This window comes from Lichenostomus cassidix, chromosome 27, assembly GCF_008360975.1.
Source record: "Lichenostomus cassidix isolate B80296 chromosome 27, HeHo_3.0, whole genome shotgun sequence".
Classification (NCBI taxonomy): Eukaryota; Metazoa; Chordata; class Aves; order Passeriformes; family Meliphagidae; genus Lichenostomus; species Lichenostomus cassidix.
In genome coordinates, this window is record NC_139507.1 from 1545407 (window position 1) to 1571147 (window position 25741).

At 49.0% G+C, this 25741-nt stretch overlaps 2 protein-coding genes across 3 annotated transcripts in view; one reads left to right on the forward strand and one right to left on the reverse strand.

Annotated features, from left to right (window-relative positions):
• Positions 1–1400: 1400 nt before the first annotated feature.
• Positions 1401–19124, reverse strand: MEIOC (meiosis specific with coiled-coil domain). The gene is made up of 8 exons (XM_085083394.1): positions 18978–19124; positions 17282–17407; positions 12547–12704; positions 12321–12425; positions 9063–10902; positions 7009–7143; positions 4827–5007; positions 1401–2954 (listed from the first exon to the last, which is right to left on the reverse strand). The coding sequence occupies exons 1-8, from the start codon at positions 18981–18983 to the stop codon at positions 2662–2664; spliced, it is 2844 nt and encodes a 947-aa protein (XP_084939520.1). The 5' UTR covers positions 18984–19124; the 3' UTR covers positions 1401–2661.
• Positions 19125–23209: 4085 nt separating this feature from the next.
• NSF (N-ethylmaleimide sensitive factor, vesicle fusing ATPase) overlaps positions 23210–25741 on the forward strand; it is a 72918-nt gene continuing 70386 nt past the window's right edge. For both annotated transcript variants that reach the window (XM_085040002.1, XM_085040001.1), the window contains exon 1: positions 23210–23300. In XM_085040002.1, the coding sequence (XP_084896128.1) occupies positions 23289–23300 (12 nt within the window). In that variant the 5' untranslated portion in view covers positions 23210–23288. The remainder of the gene's footprint in view (positions 23301–25741) is intronic.

A 25741-nucleotide genomic window follows, 5' to 3' on the forward strand; every position in this document is an offset into this window, starting at 1 on the left:
GGAGCTGACCCAGCTGTGCTTCTCCCAGCCTGGCCTGGTGCACTGTGGCAGATCCTGGCTGAAACACTGTGTTTTGGGTGTGGGACTGCAGTGGAACAGGGCGGGGGCAGTTGTTGGGGGAGGAGTGTGTCACTCAGCCCCAGCACCACCGGCCAGCTCTCATTTGCTCCAATGCCCTGGAGCCCTCTGCACCAGCCCTGGCCACCCACAGGGCTCAGGAGTGGCTGGTGGCCTGGGCGATCTCACCTCCCACTGGCATCCCACTTGCTCTGGCAGCAGCTGCTGCCCCATCCTTGTCAGCTGAAGTGCCTTTTCCCAGAGCTCTGTGACCTGGCATTGAACTGTCCAGCCCTTGGCTTCCAATGAAAACACAGGCTGAGGGCTGGAGCTGCCCACCTGCACGGGCTTGGCACACCTGAGACTTTTGGTTGTGAGGGTCCAGGAAAGGGCAGAGTTCAGCTCCTTGGGAGAGGAGGCACTGAGTCCCCTCTGCTCACTGCTGCACTCCAGAGCCTGTTCAGGAAGAACAGGCTACACATGTGTGCACATTCCAAAGGAGTCTGTATGGATGTAAGAAAGGCACAGTCACACACACGGTGGGAATTTGCTCCCACAGCCCAGCAGGTCCCTCTGCAGGTACCACTGCACTCCCAGCCAGGTGCAGGGCTGGGCTGGGCTGTTGTGTCTGTCTGGCCAAACCTTGCTCTGCCGTCGGGAAAGGCCCTGTCAGGGACAGGGATCAGGAGCAAGGGCAAGTCCAGCCCTTCAGCTTTCAGCAGCTGTCCTGGGGCAGAGTGGAACTGGCCAGGAGCAGCACCATGGCAGCAGCCAGTGGTGTTGGAAACCCAAAGTGAGCTGATGCTTCCCAGCCCATGAGGCTGCAAGGGCTGCCCTCTCTGCCCACCCTGTGCTGTCCCCACCCCACGATGCTGCCCCAGCCCCCAAGGCTGTGGGCCCTTCCCTTCCCATGCCAGCAGTTTGTGCCATGGATCAGGTGCCCACCAGGGCAGGCAGCAACTCAGCCTCAGGAGCTTGGAGTGCTGCTGCTCCATTCAGGACAGTCAGCAGTGCACAGCTGGCACAAACATCAGGGAATTATTTGTCAAGCAGGAATACTCTGGACTCACCCCTAAGATTCCCAGTGCAGCTGATGGAATTGCTTCATCTCCCTTCCCTGCCAATACAAAGCTTGGAGCCCACAAGACATTTGCAGGGAAGAAACATTCCTACTCTGGCTCCCCTTGGTGTATCCAAAGGTCACGGCTCTCTCCAGAGAGGAATTTCAGCATTCCCTTTGCTTTATCCTGAACACAATTCCATAACGGACTGAATGCTTCCCCCCAGTACTGGTTCAGGCTCAAGGAGCCCAGCCTGGAAACACACTTGCGGAACAAAAGCTCTTCAACAAAAATGAATTTATTTCTTATAGACAACTCCAGTCAGCACAGTCAGTTTTGCTTTAACATCAACACAGCCTGGGTTAAACTGAACAACCCCCAGTGCAGTGACTGTTACGAAGCTGTGCTTGTTCTGCCCCACTCACCCACCAGCGCTTCTGGTCATTGCCGTGATCACATCCCACCTTCTGCTGATTCTTTCTCAGTCATTTCTGCACATCATCCAGTGACAATTTATCTGATGCCATCACCCTTCTGCATATCAGCACTCCCAGCAGCAGGAAGAACAGAGCCATGCCAATACCAGGGTGTGCAGGCATGGGCAGCTCAGCAACTTTAACCCACTGGTTGTGGGTTCCCCAGGGTCACTCCGTCCCAAACACCAGCATTGGCTGCTGGTGAATCCATCACTTCTGCTCCTAAAGACTGAGAGCTGCGAGCAAACACCAGTGCTGGGAGCTGCCCAAATGCAGAAGGGAACTAAGAAGTCTAGAAGTTGACAATCAAATTTCAAACCAAACTAGTAACTTTAAGAAAATCCAAATTTCAGAACTTGGCACTACCTTTTCCGAAGTTAAATTAAAAACAATGCTCATTATTGAAGCTCCTTCACAGCTCTGCAGGACAATCCTATTTGCCTGTCGTAGTTTGATTATGCTTAAATACTTTACAACAGTAGTTCCTTTGTTCCCAAGAGCATTCCAAATATCTGAACACAAATTCATGGTTTCACACGGCAATTCTGCTCTTCTGGTAATTTAGTGGAACCTGGTGCATATTGCCTTTCCAAAACATAGACTTTAAAATCTCAAAACCATAAATATTTGTATTTTAAATATCAACTTTTACATGAATATTGGGTATTCCTAGACTTTTTTCTTCCTGTTTCCAGGTTTTAGTTCAATAAGGAAACCACTTTACATCACAATCTGATCTGACACCAACCTCACACCCCGTCACACCACAGTCTTTAAGAATCATTATTTAAAAACCTATTTAATAAAGCAAAACTAAAAGGAATTATGGGGAGAGTTGGACACCAGGCTTCACCCACAGGAGTTAAATATCTTGGCTGTTAATGAATGAGTCTGATTATTTTTTAAGTTAACATTCACCAGTTTGGCTTTACAACATTCTGATCCTACCTGTCACGCTAACAGCTTAACCTGAGAGCCCTTAAGGCAAATCCCACTTCTCATCAAGATACAGCTTTAAATACGAACTTTAGCAGTCGAAACTTTAAAGTAACTAAAAAGAACCAAAATTACGAAGAATTCGAGTCACCTCTCTCATACACACTGCGGAGCAGGTCTGTGCACGGCCCCGGGGCTCCCTCTGCACCCCCTTCCCTGGGCCCTCGCAGGGCCGCAGCCACAGCCGGGGGTGTCTCCGCTCGTTTCTCCTCGGGCGGTGTCCCCTCCTGGGGGAGTCTCTCCCGAGCCTGTTTTGCAGCCGAGGGTTTGGGCAGGGTCATCTGGAAGGCACACCACAGCACGGTGCGGACCTTGCGCGTGGCCAGGCACAGAGCTCGGAGCGCCACGGCCAGAGCCAGCACCACTGCGGGAGAGAGGGAGGGAACAGCCCTTTAGTCCTGCAGCACTGCCAGGCGTTCCCTCACCCTGCACCCTTTAGTGCCTGACCTTGTCTGTGTCTACAAGTTAATAAAAGCTGGATATGAATTTCTCTGCCCTCACACAGAGAGGCAGGTGTGCTCCATGTGCACACACACACTAATGGCACCTGGGCCCTCCCCTTCTGGGTCACAAGGTGGTCCTTCACCTGTCCTGCCAAGAAATCCATACCATGGGTGAAGGAACAGCTCATTTGGGGCATTGGATTGAAGCACACAGGTCATGTTCTGTGAAGGGGTGTTGAACCCCAGAGCTGTAAAGGGTCAGCTGGGCTGTGATCCCATTATTCTGACACAGGGTGCCCAGAGAAGCTGTGGCTGCCCCTGGATCCCTGCAAGTGGCCAAGGCCAGGTTGGACAGGGCACAGAGCAGCCTGGGATAGTGGGAGGTGTCCCTGCCCATGGCAGGGGTAGCACTGGATGGGCTTTAAGGTCCCTTCCCACCCTAATCTTCCTGTGACTCTGTAATAGGTGCTTAATATCAGATCAGATGGAATACAAAGGTGCTGTGGAAATGGCTGGGCTGGGGAAGACCTGCTCCCAAGCAAACTGAAACAGCTTCAGGCCTTTCCCTCGAGGTTTTGCCCCACACAGCAAATACAGTTACTACATCCAGTAATTTACTATTCAAAAAAATCCTCCCCAATACCTGCTCCAGGCTTAACCCCCACCCTGAGACAGCAATGGGAGGCAGAGGACCAAGCACAACCCTTTCAGGTAAGTAATCAGATCCCATTGTGCAGAGCCTCCTCTCTCCCTCTCCTCTCCAATCAGCTGCACCAAGAAGCTGGATCTCCAGGTTTCACAACTCTTTCCCAGACTACTCTGTTCCAAAGAGCTCACAGATCTGGTAGTGCCAGGTAAAGCCAATTATTTTCTCAGGCTTCAACACCCAAAGTACCCCCTTCACCTTAACAAGTCCCACAATCTTCAGTTAAGGTAAAGAGAAACAAGAATGATGGGGAACAGTTGAAAAAAAAATGCTGTAGTGCGTCTTTTAAAGTAAACTTAAGAATTACAGAACTGTGTGATGGGACACCCTAAAGAAGCAAAATAATCCCTGTAATACAGATGTGGAAAGAAAGGCAGAAGAGAGCAGAAGACTCAGAAATGTAAGACAGCTTCTGACACAAGGCAGGAGGTCAGAGTGTTGCAGGGAGCAGCAATTTATCCCGACTCCCACCTCAGAGACAAGGGAACCTGCCATTCTGTCCGTGCACTAGTGACAGTTAAGCTGAATATCTGGCTTATTTGGGAGACCATTAAGAATGAAAACATTCTGCCCAATGGATTTGTGTGCATCCATCCAAAATACTATTTGTAATTTTGCCAATTTATGAAAGAGGATGCTTGAAGAGAAAATCCATTTGTAACCCAAGGCCATCTTGCTCTCTTTGGGCAGATTCAGCACGGAGATACCAAGGAAGTTCTAGACAAAGACAGAGATGGAGGATTCATAGGAACAGGAAGATGAGGGACAGGGAGAAGCAAGAGGCAATAGCTTAGAAACATCTCCAATCCCTGACAGTGTTATCAATAAAACCCACTAATTTTTATTCCTTGCTAGTTTAATTGAATAAACACCTCCAAATTTATTTAACCTATCTATCTCTAAAACCCAGTTTTACTGTCTCCTCAAACCCTCATCCAAACCCCACCCTGCCGGCCTTTGGCAAAGCTCTAACATTGAAAAAGAAATTAAAAGTTGAATTTCAAACCTCCTCACTTATTTTTTACAGCCTTGCAACACGTGTTCAACTTCTTAGCTACCTTACAAGTGAACATAAGCCCATCTGTACCTCTCTCATCCTGGCACCGGGGAGGGCCGTGCCGCTGCCGACTGGAAGCATTGACAATTTCATCCTTCCTGCGCGCCTGCACCACGTGGATCGACTCCAGGTGTTTATCCAGAGCAGTGGAGATGTTGGCGTGCAGCGGAGAACTGCGCAGGCGCTCCATCTTCCCCAGTAAAGTCACAACCTAATGAACAATTCCCATCTTACAGGAGTTCACACTGTACTCATCTACACTTACAAGAAAATTAACTAATTAAGGAGAACAGATTAATGATAATCATTCTTTTCTTTTGAGAGCAGTTCACGAAGTTAGAGTTGAAGCAGTTTTCAGTTCTTACCTGTGATTTGTTGATCTCCAAACCCGAAGCTGTGGCACAGCTGGGTGTGCAAAGCACAACAGCAAAGCTACAATACCCCAGTAAGGACCCCCAGTTTACTAGTTAATAACAGATCTGCACAGCTTTGAGACATCCATGAACAGGAGGTGGTTCCAAGACAATGTGCATTTCCCTGAATTCAGGGCACTGGGGTCCTCCCTCCTCACAGCACTGCTGCAATTTCTGGGTGAAAATTAATCCCACATGAGCCAGTTCTCACCCAGATGAGCCCCTCGTGCTGTGCAGGGCAGCCTGGGCCAGCAGCATCCACAGCTGGACTGGGAAAGGGAAAGCTGCTGTGGGAACCACATGTGTGGGCTGACCTTTGGGATAAACACTCAACATTAAGGGAGCTGAGCACAAACATCCAGAAATAATTCTGGTTTGTTTAGTCCACTGAAAATCTGGATCTTTGTCATCTTATCTTACACCAATCACATCACTTGTGGGTTTCCCCATGGTGAGTGACTCCTCAGCCACAGTCACATAATGCTGAGAACCTGGTTATTGGTCTGCAGAAAGAGAGAAAACTAAAAATCCCCAAACTGGGATGTTCCTTGGCCCACGGCAGCACTTAATGGCCAAAAGTAAAGCATGTGACTGTCAAAAGGATTTAACTGGATGCTCCACACTATGAGGAGTTAATCCCAGATTCAGACAACTCAGCTTCCACTCGAACCTTTGTAGCAGGGTTCCTCTCTGGCCATCACCAAGCTTTCAGAAGTTAAATCCAGGTTTAGCAGCCCCACTCTGCTGTTGGACATCCTTAAAACTACTTTTCAGTTGCTACCTAACACGGGTTTGAGGTTCCATAACCTAAAGTTTGGTTCCTCAGATGGCTGGAGAGGCTTAAGCCCTGTTTTGGAGGCAGTTTTAAAGTACACTGAGCCCATCCACATCTTTCAGTTTATCCCTGAGCTGGATGAACAGCACCAGGCAGTTTCTGCAGGCAGTGAGCAAACACTGGAGCTCCATGGGTTATTTCTCCTGTGTGAGGCAGGAGGACAGGCTGCTGCTCCCCCCTGCTGCCGAGTGGCCAACCCCAGTACTGCTGCTGCTTCCAAATCCATTTCCCAGAACCCTTCCACTCCACAGCCCCTGGTTTGGTCTCTCCTTCTCCTTCCCCCGCACCACCAGCACCCTGGCTCTGCTTTCTGGGCGTCCAGCAGGGCCACAGCAGCTCCTCACCATTGTGATGGCAGAGTTTTGCTCCCTCCTCCCTCCAGCTGTCACCTTCCCAGGGCTGTCACCAGCACTGTGGTTTGCCCACAGAGCTCAGCAGACCCCAGGCTCCCTTGCCCTACTGGTTATGGCTCTCTGGATTAAACAGCAAACTGATAACAGAAACTCAGGCTGAAGATGCATCCAGTAATCATTCTGCATTAAAGTATACCAGACTCTCAAGGAAATATACATGTCAACGTCTCCCAAACATTAATTAACCTGCTTTTTCCCCACAAATACCTCCTCCAACACAGTGTCTCCAAATCCATAGTGAACATTTCCCTGCCAAGCTGCTCTGAATGCAGCACCCCTGTGCACAGGCTCCAGGACATGTGCACCAGAAACCACATCCTCCTGGCACATGGGGATGTAACTGTGAGCGTCAGCCCCTCCGTGGTTCCTTGGAAACAGCACCCTGGAGCTGCAGAAACTCTAGCATGGACTGCTGAAATGTTATTCCCTGCACAGCATTGAAGAACAAAGCTATTTTGGGAAAAGCTGCTCTGATCATCTTACCTATCTCACACTGTACTCTAAGTTCTGTGGGATAAGTTCAATAGATTTTTTTTAGTCCTACAACTCACTCTGGCTTGTTCCCGTAGCTGATCCACAATTAAGCGATCAACCCTTGATGGATTTGATGTCAGCCTTGGAATTGGAATGTTGTTAGTACTGGAAACCTTCTTCCCTTGGAAATTCTTAGCAAGAGCTGATTCAGTCTGCAGGAAAACAAAAGAACAACTCCCTCAGAATGAACATGCAGAGTGTGCTTCATTACAAAAACAAGAAAAAATATCAGATTCAATTTCTTCCCATCAGGGTTTTGGAGTTTTTTAAAGGAGACAATGAGGATTCAGGCATTTGGGATTTAACCCTTTGGTGAGACAATCACCTGCTTTAAGTGAACAACTGCTTTACTCAAAGCAGTTCAACTAAAGCAATCGTGTCAACACACCGTGTTCCAGCAGTGCTATGTCTGCTCACTCTGACTACAGCCTGTACTGGTTTAGCCTGGAAATAAAATGGAGGCAAGTCAGAATTACAGGGAAAAAAAATGACCAAACAGATGTGGCTCTCACACATAAAATAAAAATAAAACCGTTCCAGTCAGCAACTAAGCTAATTTTTGTACAGAATAGTTAAACTACAGAAAGATGTTTTTTGGTAAGTACCCTGGCCTAGTGGAAGGTGTCCCTGACAATGGCAGGGGGGTGGAACTGGATGGTCTTGAAGGTTCTTTCCAAACCAAACCATTCCATGATTCCATATTTTATTTAGCCATCAGGAAATAGTTTTGAAAACTGTTTGCAAGATTCCAAATTTCCGTCTCTCTCATCCCCTTGTTATGTCACTCTGAAACACCCATAACAACATAGAATTAGCTACATCTGATTTAAAATTGCAATTCTTGGACGGTTTCATAGTGGTGCACTATTAACAAGTGCATAGAGTGCCAAGACAAGGGGGAGTGGCTTCACACTGAGAGCAGGTTTAGATTCGGTATTAGAAACAATTTGTTCCCTGTGAGGGTGGTGATGCCCTGGCACAGGTTGCCCAGAACAGCTGTGGCTGCCCCTGGATCCCTGGAAGTGTCCAAGGCCAGGCTGGATGGGGTTTGGAGCAGCCTGGGCTAGTGGGAGGTGTCCCTGCCATGGCAGGGGTGGGACTGAGTGAGCTTTAAGGTCCCTACCAACCCAAACCATTCTGGGATTCGGTGATAAAGCTGAATTTCCCCACCACGGTCCCTGGCCATGCACATGTCAGCTTTTTCTCTCTTGCACTTTTCATATACCCCAGACACCACCTCCCCTCCTCAAGCTGGCCTCACTCTTCCTCAACCCCTCTGTTCAAAGCAACCACTGGCTTTTGTCAGGAAACACTGTCAAAACAATCCCTGTGTATCATCCCCTTGGAATTGGTTTCTGTGTGGGCACTGGCTCAGGACAGCTCCTAAAGGTGTAGGACACTCCACAGACTGTCCCAGGTATTGAAATTCAAACCTCATCTCAACTGGTGGAATGAACACACATTTTCCTACTGCTGATGACCAAAAAAGGCAACTGCTTTTGGTAGGGCTTCACGTGGCACTACCTGAGCCTTTTACTGCAAGGGTTTTAATTAAAATGACCCTTCCTTCAGCCTCCGTTTCTGGAGAAAAAAATAAACCCCTTCAACTACACCTTAGGTTTAAACCTTTGGGAGAACAGGAGCTGAGAATTCAATGTAGCTCCTAAAAAATCGAATTGAAAGAATTAAAGTTTAGTCCAGTTAAAAATATATTTACTGGATTTGCTTTCAAAGATCCAGATGCACTGTATTTATTGTGTTAATAAAAAAGGTGTAACACATCTTTGTTCCTCATGAACACACTTTCCCCAACCCTGAGACTGGAAAAGCCCCTGAATTCCTGCTTTTAGTGCAACGTTCCATACAACATTAGTTATGCTCCCAGCCAGGCTACAGATCTCCACACCTTTCATTTTCTGTCCCAAAACACACAGAGAAACAAACTTATAACTTTCAAGTCCCATCAAGCATTTCAACTTCTAACAGCAGAACTACCCATCATCTGTGACTGCACTAAGCAGGATGAGATCTACACCAAATCTGTGATATTATTCCACTTTGGTTTTCTTACCTTCTTTCTTTCTTTCTCCAAAGCCCTCCACAGCTCATAACACTCCTCCAGTCTCACATGCAGCTCACTGGCAGGCCCACTGCGGCTTTTCACTTGCTTTTGAAATCCAAATGCTGACACGAACCCAGAAAGGGCATTGTCACCATACATCTTCTCAGTAAAGCAGGGGTAGAGGCGTTTGCGGTCATCCTGGGAGAACAGGGTGTGAGGCTCCACCAGAGGCACCACGGAACGGCCCAGGAGGGGAGTGGATCTCACGGGGAAGGTGCTGGGCCCCAGCTGCCGGTTCCGCCTGAAGTCACCCACCATGCAGTTGGCAATGCCTGGAGCCTGCAGGCAGCTCCCGGGATTGATGGCACTGCTGTCCCCATTCCCTGCTCCGAGATGGAGCTGCCCCTGAGATTCCAGTAACTCCTGGTACATGTCCTGGAACACCCCATCCGCCTGGTTTTGCCCTTCCAGATCACAGTGCTCATTCTGTGGCTTCAGCTGGAAACGCTGTTTGTTCAGATTGTCAATGATCCCCAACTGCTGAGCCAAGTAACTGTCACAGAATCCATTTGGCTGCTTCAACTTCTTTTCACTGAGGTACTCAATGAGGTTCTCCTCCCCACCCCTAACCAGGGCTTCCATGCACGCAGCCGCCCGAGCTCGTTCTGCAGCGCTGTAGCCGAAGTCAAGGCCGGAGAGGAATGTGTTGTCTTGACAGTACTTGTGGAGTAAATTACTATTTAAAGGCAAATTTGAAGATGGCAATGGAAAAACATCATTAGAATGACGGGAGCTTTTTGAAAATGCAGGTGACTGATTATTCAATTTCAACAAAGGACTTGGATTCTGGAAGGGGCCAGAAGCCGTGGGTTTGGTTTGGATGTTCATCCATGCTGGCCTGGCACTGGAGCCTGCTGAGGGGACTGCTGCATTGGGCAACACTGGGAGTGATTTATAGAATTCAGGATTCTGAAGATCGGCCTTGGAAAACTGCTGCTTTTCCACACCATTATTTCCTGGACAAGCTGCAAAAGATTTTAGTCCATATTCAAATTTTTGCCCAAAATCAGTGCCGAAGGAAGATTCGTTTGCAAATTGTTTTTCTGACACAAGTCCTACAGACTTGGGAAATGTAAAGTCATGCTGATCTGAAATTGTATCTTCAAATTTTTTCTGAGTTCCTGATTTAACTTGAAATAATTTAGCATAGGGCTCTGCATCCAGAGATGGTGCCTCAGGGGTTCCATTTACCAGCTTTCTATTTTCTTGGAGGCTACAACTGGTGCTCTTGCTGGGCTTTGCTTTACCAGCATGAGAATATTCAGTGTATCTGGTATAATCTGTGTTCTCATTGTATCTGTGACACTGTGGAAGGAATGTTTCTGCCCGCTTTGGGTGCACCTGTGCATCTGCTCCTTTGGGACACACCTTCTCCCTTCCATAAGAATAAGCATCGGCTGCTGCGTCTTTGATTGCTTCTGAGTACCCAGCCTGGGCTGCAAAGGTGTTTTTCAGGTAGGGGTAGTTCTGATAGACAGGTGTTGTTTTCATACTCTCATTAGCCTGCAAGCTGCAGCCGTTGGCACGATCACTCCTGGCAGGGTACAAGCTCTGCTCCTCCAGGTCCACACCAGCAAAGCCACGGTAGCAATCGTCTGCTTTCTGCTGTGCCACCAGAGTGGGACTCTGCAGGAACTGCTTGTCAGCAGCAGGGATGGATTCACTGCTATAGAAACTCTGCTGTGGCACAGCTCCAACAACTGCCCTCCTGGCTTCTGGCAACAGCTCATGGTGGTCCATTCTGGTTGTGTTCACTGGCCACACTGACTTCAGGGTGGGAGGGCAACTCCTTGAAAAACAAGAAGCACATGGTTAGAGTCTGATCAGTGCTGCTCTCTTCATTCCCAAACACAAAACAAGGTTTAAGAAACCAATTTTCCTAAATACTTTCTCTCAATTGATTCTAAGATATCCGACTTCAACTTCTACCCATTCCTGTCATCTTCGGTTTCCCTCACCTAGCTGAGAAAACTGATTCTGCCTTGTCTAAATCCAACCCCGCAGCTCAGGAGCTGTGGACAGACCTTCAAGCTGCAAGGGTGTACCACCAAATCCTGGTCCATCAGTCCTGTCAGGAGATTCACTGTCCATCACCACCAAAATACTACTGATTTAGCATCAAGTTCAGGCAACCAGACTGCCCTCAGTCTTCTAAAGCCATGTCCCAGCACTTCAGAGCAATCGCTTCTTTGTCACCTCACTTGTGCCTTACACTGGCCTGCACTGCTTCCTGCAGGTAAAGCCAGAGGCAGCATCCCAGCACACCTCATTTCCTTCCCCTAACCACCATGAGTGAACACAGGACAATCCATCCCTGACTGCCAAGGAAAACTGTGAACAGATTAAATAAACAGGAAATTGTGCCTGGAAGTCATTGCAGCCCAAATCTGGGAGCCCTGCCTGTCCAAAGCAAAGGAATTACTGAGTTGTCTCATGATGTCAAGACTGTCTCTGAAGTTTTCCCTCATTTCAGCCACATAGCACACATACAGAAATCACTGGAATTGTTTGGGAAGACAGAAAAGAAAAGCAGTGCCTGGCTTGGGAACCTGAGAGCTGGGCTACCTGTCTTAGACCTGGAAAAGCAAAAGACAGATCTCTGTAAGTATCTTGGGGATGCTGGACCTGCATCCTTCTGTGTCATGTTGTTATGACTGTGTAATTGTCTGTTCTGGTGCAGAAATATAGGCAAAATAAACCTGACATTTAGATACACAAATATGGCTTGGTAACACTAACAGCAAGAAACATTAATTTTGCATGGAATTCTCTCCTGCCAGTTCAGGCAAATGTGAAGGAGTCTGTACTTTGTGTATTCTTTCTGTGAATTGACATTAATTAAGAAAGAAACCTAAAGTCTGAATTCAGTCTTAATTAAAATAAAAAAACAGGCCAAGGCATATATCCTGGTGATTTATCTGAATACAGCATGTCCACAACACTTGTTAAGGTCTTACTTAAAAAATGCCAATTAGCAAGTTCTGTAAATACCAGAGAGCCAGAAGGTGCCATGCAATCTAAGTGCCTTGAGAAAAGCTTCCAAGTATCCCAAGCAAAATGTGGGAAGATCAGGGGAAGGGAGGGAAAGCTCAGAGAGCATGAGGCCTGGCCAGCAGCAGATGAAGCTGACTCAGGAGCACAGAGAGATCAGAGAGAGAGGTTTCTGTTAGAGGAACAGCTCAGCAGCAGCACCTGCACTACACTCACCCCTCAGCAAAGCACGGCTGTGGTTTGTCTTGCTCTTCCAAGATGTTTGACACGAGCCCATATAAATCAGTTTCACTGCCATAATCGTTCCTTTCGGGCTGAATCCTGAAAACCAAATGTGTATTAATGAAAACTGTTCCTTCAAAGTATTTCCTACGTTAAATTAAACAAAAAAATATAATCCATCTGCTCCAACACACACACACTCCCAGCCAAGGATAACTACCTGGACTTCAGGTTAATCTGAGGAGCAGCAGGCTGCTTGGTGTCATCTGTACATGTAGACCAAGGGGGGTACAAAAGGGAAGGGTCCATGGGTGCAGAGTACTCTGATGTTGAAAGGGAAGAACTGTAGGCCTGAGGTAACTCCACATTTTCTTCATTCTGCATTTAATGTACAACAGAAGCATTTACTTAATATGAAACACATCAATTTGTCATTTTGTCATTCTACGTGGTTGTAACTGAGTTCACTCTCAGAGGAACCAGCATTTGAGAAGCAAGCAAGCAAGCCACACACTTGGAATACAACGATTTCAGGCCATGTTGGTGTCTCTAAGCAGAATTCTCTGAATTTTTAAGCACTCTGTCGCTTTCCTTGCTCTCTGTTGTGGATGGAAGCTCATGTTATTATTCTTGCCTTTCACCTCTCTTTTGCATACAAACAGATGCTCTCTGTGTTAAACAGGTGTCACTTAAGGCTTGTGGAAAGCTTTTGTATCTTATATCCTGCCTGGCAATTGCTTAAGAAGGTGCTGGATCACAACTTCTTTGTCACTCATCCTTGGGCTCTGCATGTCCTGAGCTGACCTTTGCTGGAAACTGAGTAGAGGGCACCTCCCCAGCCATCCACCAGTGATCACCAGAGACACCCCCAGAAGCCCAAGCAGACACAGTAACAAGTAGTGGTGTTGGACTTGTAAGATGCTTTTTTTGCATCCCACTGGACACTGAAGTCAGGAGCTGTTGGCATTTGAATGGGAAAATCCACAAATGGGATGAAGACTCAATAATGCTGGACTGTTTTACCACAAGGATTTAAGACTGGCCCAACAATTTTTATCCTTGGGACTGGAATGGGAGGCATCACAAAAAGTCTAGTGAAGAAATGCAAACCACAGTGTGTTATCCACAGATGTAGCCTCGGCCACCTCCAGGACAAACCAAAAAAAGAACACACCAGGAAATTATTGGCAAATAGATTTCTCTGAATTACAATGGCAGAACAGGTATCGATACTTATTGGTAACAGTGGATACATTTCCTGGGAGCCTGAGGCTTTTTCCTGTTGAACCAACCAGGCTGCAGAGGTAGGTGAAGTACCCCTGAAATATAGGCCTATAGATATGTCAGCAAACTGCCTAGTTCTGGCCAAGATGGGGTTAATTTTTTGCAGTAGCTGAGTCCATGGCCAGGACTCAGAAGTTATTTACACCACCCAACCTCACTTCCTGGGGTGGGGGAAAGGGACTCTCTTCCAGGGAGAGGGTGATCTGTGGCAGCACAGACTCTTTCCCATGGGAATTTTCTCTTCTTTTTCCTGTGTTTTTATAAATTAATAAAGTTTGGATGTTGAAACAGTCTCTGGAAAGATAGGCAGCTCAAGCCGATGGCCTAGGGGGAGGTTTTGAATTGGCCCAATCTGGACGACCTCTGAAAGTCTATATAAATTCTAAAATGAAATAAAAAATTCAGATTTGTACCACCTGTGACCCTGCCGGGTCTTTCACTCTGCTAGCAGTTCAACAGCGACAGTGATCCTTCCAGTTGAGAAAATGGAGGGAGCCATCCAGTATGACTGGGAAATTTTTCCACGTGAATCATTTCTTGTACACTGTCATTAGCCTTGTTGTTGTCACCATTCCTTTTCTTATCCCATTGCTGCTTCCAGTTAATCGTTCTTATCTCAACCCAAGACCTTTGTCTTTTGTGCCTCAAATTCTCTCCACTCTGCCACAACAGGGAGGGGGAATGGAAAGCAGGGCAGCAAGAGACTGACAGGTGGTTTGGACAGTCTCAATGGGAGCACTGAATTGGGGAATGCCATTCCCCAACCGCAACAGCCTTAACTGGCACCCAACCAACGTGAGGCAAAGAGTGTTGATTTAACAATAGACCAGGCCAGAGCGAGCTGGACACAAGTCTAATTTGTTTTATTGGGTATAGCATGCCAGGCTCTGGGGAAGTTAAACAGTACAGGAGACTTAAAAACCACACTGAAAGCAGTGGGTGTTAGGACCTTCAAACATTGGGATCTATATTTACTGAAGGCCACCTGGTCAGTGAACACCTGAAGCTCCACCAATCAAGCTGACCCTGCCCAATCAAAACCTTCATGTACTATAGAAGGGGATAAAGGACAAAAAAAGAGGCCTGAGATGTTGCCACCACCACAACTATTATGGGTCAGAATAACAGTAAGATCCAGAGATAAGCTCAGTCCTTCAGAAACCCATACAAAAGACCTTATCAGCTAGTCTCTTACAAACCACATTCTGGGAATATCTGGGCCAAGAACACTTGTATTATTAGGTTATCTCTCTAGGGAAAGTTTTGCTCTCTATCAACAAGTACCTTCAATGCAGAAATCTGATTGAATTGGACCTTCCTGTTCCTAACATCCACATGGGAGATTGGGTCTCTGCAAGATCATGGAACAATGAGCCACCAAAGGAACACTGGAAAGGACCATACCAGGTTCATTTCACACCACACACAGCTGTGAAACTTCAAGGACTAGAGCCATGGAACCACCATTCATGACTGAAGAAAACTACAGGACCAAGTAAGTGAGAAACCACCTCCTCTGGACCTTTGGGATGAAAAAAATTAAAAAGTAACTTCATGAACTGTGCCTGGGAAGAAGCCCTGTCTTACATAGAGCTTTAATGCCCTCAAGGGGTAGTAGCAATTCTAACTGCACTAATTATTTTAGATAAACAGTTGCACAGACCAGGATTGCCAAGACAGTGCCAGATGCCAAACCTGCCATAATATTGGTATAATTTTACATTGGTTAGGATGTTACTGTGACATGTTTCCCTGAATTGCCTTAACCTTTCTGAACATGAAACTTATATAGGTAATCTTTTTGTTCTTTCTTGCCCAGTCAAAGACCGTAACAAGGAATCAATTGTTTAAGAAGGATGGAAGAGAATTTAAATATTTAATTAATGTTACAACTATCTGACAATGCACACTCTCTAGAATTTCCTCTGATGCATAAGGAGGATGAAGATAAATATCACTGCTGAGCCACAGAAGATAAAGCAGTAGCAGAAGGCTATTGGATACAAGTAAAGGTAAAAGGAAACCCCTTACCATTAACACTTCCCAAAGCTCTCAAATCTGGGAAATCAGCCCATATGCAATTAAGGAGGTAGGGAAAACAAAATACTCTTTAACAATTACTATACTTAAAATGATAGTATATGATATTCATCCTATTACTGCTCTTGGCCTGATCAATAATGGAACTACAATGTGTCCAATAGGACATTGAGCATTGGCCCATTAAGAAAGAAACAATGACAAACCACAGGTGTCAGCACCTGTAGAGCACATGAACAACAACGGTTTGTTTATGGAAGAAAATACAATTGAACCCCAAGATATCTGTCTACATATGGAACAGAATATCTGTAATTTAGAAATTCCACCAGCAATTAATACAAAAAAGGTACCTCTATACATAGGTAAAGGGTAGGTATGCTTCAGTGATCCTTGTGAATACACAGACACAGAAAATCAATTAAATCACATTCTAATTTTTGTGGTTGTAAGAGGCTGTGATTTTAACTGTTTAGCCCCAGTACCTTCCTTTCAACTAATAAAAAATCCTTATAGCTCAATCTTAACTACACAACCTATCCCACTGGTGGGATATTTTATTTAAGGCTGTGCAAGCTCAGTGACTGCATTAGGCAGTCAGAAATTGTGGATCAGACAGGCAGGTTTATGTAAACTTTGGTGTCTAAATTCTCTTGCTTTTCACTCCTTGGTGTGCTTCATTTGTGGAAAACTTTCCCCTTGCAACCTGCACAGAATAAACAATGTCTCCTTTCTCAACCTGACTCTTTGTGTATGTTTATAGAGTTCTTAAAACCGGCAACAATGTTAGCCTAAAATATCTGCTCCAGTTTCTACTGGTTGATCCCGACAGGAGTTAGGAGACACCCCCTTTCTCCCTATCATTACAGGGTGTTTAAGATACTGAAGAAAACTTACGGCAAATTTATTTTGAGGAAAGGCATTATATCCTCATTAAGTGAAAAGGAACATTTGCTTGTTTGGTTTAAACGCCACAGGCCTTCTTAGCTCCAAGTAAGTGAAACGATTAATGGTGTTTTTGCAGGGTTAAATGTTAAAGACATGATACACTCTTGTGGAACAGAGTAGTTCTGACAAAACCGCAAGCCCTGGATGGAGTAAGTAGCAAGTCTGGCCTTGAAGGTACTGGGAATGAATTTTCATTTGAGTCTTTTACCTCAGTGAAATTTCATGGCTATGAAAGCGAAAATTTCCAAGAGAGAGCTGATGTGTTTAACTGTCCTAGCACTTTCTGCTGACCAAACTAAGAACTGGTTCATACAAATGCTTAGACTATAGAAATATCTGAGGCAATAGCTAAGGTTCTCCTTTTTATCCTCTTCCCAGTTTTCCTGAAAGAGTTCTTTGCTTCTTACTTTGCCTACAATTGTTTATCCAAACAAAAGAATAAAGAACACAGTGAAATATCATTTTAACAAACATGCCCTGTTGCTTCATCTGTGACTGCATTAGAAAAGCTACTGTCCCCTCTGATCAAAGTTAGTGATGAAGATTTATTACAGTTACATCAAACATGCTGACTTATGTTCACCAGTATGAGCAACCACTTTAGAAACATGTTCTGACCATTTTGTTTACAAGCAACCCAAACTCTCACAGAGCAATAAAAAATAATTGAAAACCGACTGAACCTGTGATTTGTAGCAGCCATAGAGCGAGGCAGAGCCCGGCAGGGTGGTGCTGAACACGTCCGTGTGCCTCCCTCCTCCTTCTGCGCTGCCCCAGCAGCGGCCGCCGCCTCGGAACGCCACGTTGGGCTGCAGGGACAGGGAAAGGGACAGGGACATCGTTATACACAGAACGCCACGTTGGGCTGCAGGGACAGGGAGATCATTACACACACACCATGTTGGGCTGAAGGGACAGGGAAAACAGGGACATGGACATCATTACACACAGACGCATAATTATTCATAAAGGCACAATTGTAAATAGAGCTGACAGTTGTGGGTTTTATACCAATGTTAAGTTCTTCAATGCTTCAAATTTACTGGTGGATTCTGTTCCATCTAAGTTTTCAAGGATTTGATTCCACATATGGATGTAAAACACCTTCAGATTTACCCTTAAGGAAAAGCTAAATCCACCAAAGCACACAAAATTCCAAAGCGCTCGAGACAGAGGAGGTGCAGACCTAGAGGAAACCTGCACTCTCCCTGTTTCCACCAGCTGAGCTTCCCAACATCAGAGCCACCACAGAGGAACATCAAACACAGAAGCAGAAGAATGCTCACAGAATCATGGCATGGTTTGGAAGACACCTTAAAGCTCATCCAGTTCCAGCCCCTGCCATGGACAGGGAACCCTTCCTCCAGCAGCAGTAGAGGAGTCATTCAGCCTTCTATGCACTCCAGGACAACTCTTGTCCTTCAATCACAGCTCCCATTACACTGTTTAAGTTACACAAAGGCATGGATGTGCCTTTGCAAATGTCAGGAGCTGGAAATTTCCTACAATACACATCATGGGAGCTGTGGTGGAAATCTGTTCTTCAACTACAAAAGAAACAGCTCCAACTGGAGAGGTGCCCCTCCCTATCACCCCCTGCAGGTGCCAAAAATCACAGGCCAGCAGGAGCAACAAGGAGAACAAACAAAAGCTCAGGGCTCTTCTCCCAAGGGTGTGGCACGCAAGGAAAAAAGTTAAACTGGCTAGCTAAAAACCCCTTTAGCCAACAAATCAAAAAGTGAAATTATTGACATAATATTAACACAGCAGCTCATTTGGAATGATGAATAAACTCAAAAAAGTCAAAGTTTCCCAGGATTAGGGTTCTGAATAAGCTCTGCTCTCTAAAAACATATCATTCTAACAGCTCCCTGAGGATGCACCAAACCTATGCAACCTCTACAATGACCTTCCTTGTAGCTCACATCACTATTACACCCAGGTATTTTTCAGGCGCTTTTTCCAAATAAGCGAACGCACTGAGCTATTGTGGAGCTCGGCTCTATGTTCTGAGCTTATTGTGCCATGTTTTCCCCTCAGAGATCGCCGTTCACAGGGACACCTGACCCTCGCATAATTTGTGATCCCACAGAACAATGGCGAACCTATAGGACCAGAAGCAGCCCTAAGACACCCCCAAACCCACGCTTTTCCCCATTTTCCCCGAACAGGTGATTTTTGGGATGCTAAGGGCTATTTTCCCCACAGGCCTGAGCTCCGTGTCTCACACCTGCTCCCACACGGGAGGGCGCCAGGGCCCGAAGCGTCGGCGGGGCCGAGAGCGAGAGAGCTGCGGCGGCCCGCCGGGTGTGTGGCGGGCGGAGGCGCACAGTCGGTCCCTACCCCTATCTCGGTCCCTGCCCCGCTCCCGTCCCTCACCTCCATGGCTCCCGGGCGGGTCTGGGCGCGGAGCCGCGCAGGGCCCTGAGGCGAGTTCCGGCCGTTGCCCTCGCGCCGGCCCAACCGCCGCCCCACCCCGCGCGCCCCCGCCCATTGGCCAGCGCCCGAGGCGCCCGGCCAATCAGTGCCCGCGCGGCCGCCTCGCGCCTCCCCGCGCAACGTGAGCGGCTCTGTTCGCCACGAGGTGACAGCCGCCGAGGGAACAAAGCGCAGCGCCGCGATTGGCCCCGCCCTCCGGCGCGCAGCCAATGGGAAAACAGCCCGCTCGTGCCTCCCGCCAATGAGCGGCCGCGGAGGCGCCGCTCGCCCGGAGACAGCGGAGAGTGCGGCCGAGCGGCCTGTGGGGAGGCTGGCAGCCCCAGCGAGCGGGGCAGCTCGGGGCCTTGGCACCCTGAGGGCTTTGTACCCCACAGTCCCATCACCGCCACGGCTTCTGTCACCCTCCAGACCCTTCTATCTCCACTCCTGCCACCCCCACCGACCCTGCCACCCCTGGCAGTCTCGCGGCTGCCCTCAGCTGTTGCCCCTCCCAGCCCTCGTAGCGAATCCATTCCGGGCCGGGCCGTGGAGCTGCAGGGTGAGCTCTGGAAGAGCCTGAGGTCTCTCCAAGCCTCTGCACAACAAAAGTCCTGGGGATCTGTGGCCCTGCCAGGGGAATGGACGCTCAGGACACAGCTGGAGCTGATGAGCCCAGGCTCCCCTCCACACAGACTATAAGGGTATATAAACTCGGTTTCCTCTGTTTGGGGTCTCTCCTCAGAGGCACCAGATTGAGCTGTTACTTAATTATTTAATTATTGCACCAAGATTAGATTATCTCAACGATTGAAATGGCTGAGACTCTGCTGTGGGAAGCCTGGTCTGACTGTGTGCGTGAGTGTGGGGGTGTAGCTGCAAAGGGCCTTCGGTCCCAGCTCAGGTGGTGACAGTGACTGCCAGAGCGGCTCCTGGACGGTCGGACAGCCCTTCCACAGCAGCACTGCCACAGCAGCCCTCACCAGGTCCCAGCTGTCCCAAACTCTCCCCAGTCCTGCTCATCTCCCACAGCAGCAAGAGGCACTCTGTCACCCATCACTGCTGACAGAGCTGTCCCCATGTGCCCGTGTCAGTGTCTGTGCCCTGCTGGGACTCCCAGTCCCCAAGGGCAGCTTGGCTGCAAGAAAAGCCATGGGGGAGTTGGTGGCAGGGGGAGCTGGGACAAGCAGGGGGTCACAGCCTGTGCTTGTTTATACTTTTCATTGTTGCTGCTGGTTTAGATACTCTGCCAGTGCATGAATATCACTGTTCTCACTGAAGAGGACTAAGGAAAACCCAAAAGCCCTGAAGGCAAAGCCTACTTGTTTTCATTTCTCAAGGTGTTTTGGTTTGCACTGCTCAAGCTGTTTTTAAGGAATCTGGAGACAGCATTTTTGCTGCCACCCTATCTGGGCCACTCAGGGCAGTAAGTGCCCACAGAGGGAGACATTTTATGAATTGTGGTCTTTCGTGCTGTGATACATCTCTCACTTCCTCACTGTGTGCTACCAGCCTGCAGGGTCATGGGGAGGGTGGTGGGGCGATCTTGGGGGGCCAGGCCTGCCCAGCCCCTTCCTAAACTCACCCAGGGTCTCGAGAGACAGATGTTGTGTCTCTCTCTCAGACAGACACAACATCTACAAGCCAGAGGATTCACACCAGGAGATGAGTGGCGCATCAGGAAAGGTCTTGGTTCCAGAGCGTGTCCCAGCCCCCAGCTCCATCCCTTGCTCCCTGCCATGGTGAGGGTTGTGGGGCAGGGATTTGGAGCTGGGCTTTGGAATAGGCTCAGGAGCAGGTGGAGGTGGTCTGGGATCCCCCTTAGTCCCAGATCTACAGAGGAGCTGGTGTGACATTTGTGCTTGGTTTGCAGAACTCTGTTTTGTTTTTCTCCCTCTTTTGAAATGGTGAAAAGCGGGGAAGCACTGCCACTGCCTCACTGTTCCCTTCAGAAATTTCCCTACAAATTCATATGTTGTATTTCCTGCATTTCTTACTGCAAGAGACTCCTTCAAGGCCACAGAGCAGAGATTTGGGAAACTGAGAGCAGTGAGAATCCTCCACAAAACTCATCATTCACTCAGGGCTCAGTGCTGGGGTGCAGCAGCAGCCTCTGCCAGGGATGATGCTCCTGGCTGAACACCAATGCAGGAAAATGCTGTCAGCACACACAGGTTGTCACCTGTTGGGGTCTGGCTGCTGCCAGCCCAGAGCCCAGGGGTTTGCAATATTTAACAACCACTTCCCAGAGCTGTTTTCCTGGCATGGTGATTTCTGTTGAGGGACAGCAAAACTGCTCAGCTGCAGGAGGGGGGAACAGGGTTTCACTGTAGGAAATGGAATCCTTGCACTGCATGGATCAGCCCACAATAGATCTGGGTATCCACCCCATTTCTTCCTCCCCCAAGGCCTGTGCTGTGCCCTGAGGTACATCCACAGCCTGAGGCACCGACCACTATGGCCACCATGGCAAAGTCTCCTCAGTGCCTGTTTTCTACAGACCTGGCATTCCCCTCTGACTCTGGTACCTGTTCAAGGCAGTAACCAGCAGTTACAATCAGCATTAATATTTTATTATGCTGTCAAAGCCCACATAGGAAGCTGCTGGGACAGTAGCTAATGCATTAAAGCTCCCTGGGTTGACTCCCAGGATGTTGGGGTTGGCTCTGCAGACACCACTGAGCTTTGGGGTCAGAGCATTGGCTGCCACCTCCCTCAGAGCACAAACCACGGACCATAGCTGGGATGTCATCTCTGGCTGAACATCACACAGGGGATGTGTGGCTAGCACAGGTCTTTCCCATGAGAATTCCTTTTGTGTTTTATAAATAAAGATAAAGTTTGGATGTTATTGAAGGCAGTGTCCCAGGATTTGGACGGTGCAGGCCTGGGCAATCAGGCCTAGGGGGAGGTTTCTGACTGACCAATCTGGGTGACCTTTGAAAACTTATATATATGATGAAATCAAAACAATAAAGGTCTTTCCTTCTTGCCACTGAGAACTGGGTTCTTTTCTCTGCTAGCGGCTCAACAGCGACAGGGATGAGCTCTGTGAACAAGCAATTGTCACCTCTCAGCACCATTTCTCCAAGGTGATCTGCTGCTCCAGAGCAAAGCACTGTTTCAAGGGAAGCCCAGATGGATCCACATCCTGAAGTCTGGCTGGAAGCTGTCAGTGCTCAGACAGGACCTGGCTGTGCAGGAGCAGAGCTGCAGTGAGCAGACACAGCATGGTGAGGGATGGCCTGGGGATAGGCTGGAGGAGCCCTGAGCCTCCTCCCCGAGGCACAAGTCACATCTGGTGACACCTGCGAGGGACTTGGTGGCAGCTCTGAGCTCCCATTACTGACTCTCAGGTTCACACACACCTGTAATCCTTGTCAAAAAAATATAAACAGCCACTAGTGTCAGACAGATGCTGCTGAATGGGAAGTCCCGTCAGGGAAACAGAAAAGCCATTGGATGTCATCGAAGGAGACCATGGTGCCTGGTTTTACAACAGCTGCTGTGTGGCCTTTTTGGAGCAGGAACAGAATTAAAGGCAGATTATAAATTAAATTAAAACAGAATTAAATTATAAAAAAAGGTAAAAAATAATTATTAAATTACTACATTTATATTATAACGTTATATTTTTATATAAAAGTATATCAGCATATATTAATACTACAACACAATTGCGAACAATTATTATTAAAATTATTAACGTTTAATCAAAACGACATGAAAATAGAATTGAATATTTAAAGAATTAAAGCAGGTGTTGCCTGGCGGTCCGGCCCCGCTCCCCCTAACACCGCGGGAGCAGGAGCAGCCGGACCCCGCCGTGCCCCTTGCAGGCTGCCGTCCCGTTCCCGGCCGGGCACACCCGTGGCCATCCCGTTCCCGGCCGGGCACGCCCGTGTCCATCCCGTTCCCGGCCGGGCACACCCGTGTCCATCCCGCCCCTCACAGCACCAGCAGAGCCCCGCGATCACCGAGCAGCGCCCGGGACCCTCAGCCCCGCCCATCCCCAGCACCGACCAATCCCCGCAGCGCTCCCGATGACTGACAGCAGAACGCCCCGCCCCTCACGGCCAGGCCGATGGGCGGGCAGCTCCGTGACGCGACAGAAAGTGCCTTGAGTGGCAGGAAGAGCGACCAATAGAAAGCCGGTATTGCGGAGGGGGCGGGGCTTATTTGCACCCGAGGCTCCGCCCCGGCGCGCCGCGGCGCCTGCGCTGCGCCGCCCCCTGGTGGCCGCGGGGAGGGCCCGTCGGTCGGCGCTGCGGCAACATGGCGGGGCGGGTAAGTGGGGGGGACACGGACCGGCTGCTATCGCCCATCCCCTGCCCCCTCCTCCGCTCCTGCTCCTCCCGGCGCGACCGCGGCTTTGGCAGCTTCTCGCAGCCCCGCTGGCAGGAGGCCGTTCAGCCCTGGGGGGTCCCCCGGGAGTGCTGTGAGGCTGTGGTGACCCCCTCAGCCCTAGCCGTGAGGGAGATCCTCAGGCTCCTGTCAGGCTGTGGGGACCCCCGCAGTGGTGTGGGAGGCTCGGGGCTGACCCCTGTCGCTGTGTTCCCCGGGGCTTTCGAGAGGCTGAGGTGGCCCTTGGTGATGTGGCATGTGGGACAGGACGGAGGTTCCTTCAGAAGCCGCGGCCAGGGTGACCCTCTCCCTGCGGAGCAGGAGTTCAGGGTCCCCCAGGGGTGCTGTGAGACCCGGCTGGCTCCTCGGCGATGTGGGCTGTGGGACGGGACTGGGGGTTCCCTCAGGAGCACTGTGAGTCCAGGGTGACCCCTCTCCCTGCGGGTATGAGGCAGGATTTAGGGTTGTCTAAGGGTGCCCTGAGGTTGCAGTGGCCCTGTGGGGTGCAGAGCTGGATTTTGGGGTGCTCTGAGGCTGTGGTGACCCCTGGGTGCTGTGGGGTGCTGCCTGGGGCTCCCTCAGGAGCTGGGGTGACCCCTCTCGCTGTGCTGTGCGGCAGGGCTGTGGGATCCCCTGAGGGTGCAGTGAAGCCCGGAGGTGTCTCGGTGCTGCTGTCAGGATTTGGGGTTCCCTAAGGGTGCTGTGAGGTTGCAGTGGCCCTGTGGGATGTAGGGCAGGATTTTGGGGTGTCCTGGGTGTGCTGTGAGGCTCTGGTGACCCCTCTCCCTGTGGGTTGTGGATCTCTAGGGTCCCCATGGGACCCTAGAGAGGGGGAGATCTCTTGGGGCTCTGGGTTTTGGGGCAGGACTGTGGGATTTCCTGAATATCTTCCTCGAGGCTGGGGTGCCCCTGACCCCATGGGCTGTGCAGTCAGATTTTAGGGACTCCTAAAGGTGCTGTAAGGCCCTGGTGACCCCTTGGTGCCGTGGGATATGGGGAGATTTTCTCCTGTTGGAACCAGCCAGGCACTGTTTTGTGATGTGGGTCCACCTTTTGTTGTGTGGAAACACCTTAAGGGTTGTGCAGTGGTTTTATTCTGTATTAATTAAAAAAATAAAAAATCCCTTAGCGCTAGATCACATCAGCAAGTGGCCAAAAAGGCTTTAAAATGTGAAGGAACAGCCTTGTCTGTGAAATCCCTTTTTGTGGTGCCTGTACCTCCCCTCTTTTTCAGGTATCCAGGTGCTGCATTACTCTGGATTACTCTGCTCTTTGCCAGGAGCTCAGTCATGCTTTGCTGGATATCAGCCTGGGAAAGTCACATTTTTCATTGATTGAAATCAATGATTGATTGATTTTTCAGTGATTGAAATCCTGGGGAATTGGTTTTCCAGAGTGTTTTCTGTATTGTGCTGGGCTGGTGGATGGAGGGCAGCTGGTGCAGTGCTGTGGTGCAGAGCAGGGGTGAGAAATCTGGCCTGGTGCCGTGCTGTGCATCACAGGTGCTCCAGAGCCACCCCTGAAATGTGCTGAGTAATTGAGAAAAACCCCATGTTTTGTGGTCTGTCTCTCATTATGAGCTTTTCCTCTGTCCCTGCTCCAGATTCCTGGTCTCACCTTATTCCTTGCACCTTTTTTCTTCATCTCTCTCCTTGCACCAGCCCAGGGAAACCTGTGTGCCTTGACTGGCTTTTTCAGCTTTCTGTCGCCCAGAGCAGGAGCCCAGTGCTCTGGTCAGTGGTCAGTAAGATCGTTTTACCCACACTGAACTGGTTCTGAGACTCCCTGAGCCTAAACCAACCTGGCTGCAGTGGTCCTGCCTTGCCCCTCCTCCCCTGAGCCCTCCCAGCTGTGTCCTCAGGGAACATCCTCATGCGTGCTCTGAGTGCTGGGATTGGTGCCTGGGGGTGTGGGGAGGAAGGACAAGGATCAACCTCAACTTCATCGTGCTGCTGTGAGCTTTTTTGCTGATAAAAACCTGAAAAAATGTGCCTTTATTTGACTAGCTTGGAAGCCTGGTGGAGGATAGGGGGATTTATGTGAGTTTAAAGGCAAGATTGATGCTTAGTTGCCTCCTAATCTAGCAGTTGGATGTGTGATGCTCTCCTTGGGTTACCAGGAAGCTTCTTAGTATGCAGTGTTTCCATGATTTGCCTACAAATGCAGTTGGTGCAGAATTATCAGGTTATTTAATGCTGTGAAGAGAGTCCTTAAGCTGAGTGTTCCATCTCACTCTCTGAGCTGGATCTGATCCTTTCAGTGCTTCCCATGTGAGTTACCAAGGGAGCTGCCTGCTCCTTCCAGCTGGCCCGTGGGCCAGCAGCAGTGCTGGAGAGGATGGGGAGCAGGGAGAGCAGGAGCAGCATCCGCTTGGGCTGCGACAC

What these genes read in the sequence shown, in the direction of transcription:
- MEIOC (XM_085083394.1), bottom strand. An exon ending in CAGATTAACCTGAAGTCCAG is followed by an intron (nt 12,426 to 12,546) that starts GTAGTTATCCTT and finishes TTTGGTTTTCAG; the next exon opens with GATTCAGCCCGAAAGGAACG. An exon ending in AGCTACGGGAACAAGCCAGA is followed by an intron (nt 5,008 to 7,008) that starts GTGAGTTGTAGG and finishes ATTGTTCATTAG; the next exon opens with GTTGTGACTTTACTGGGGAA.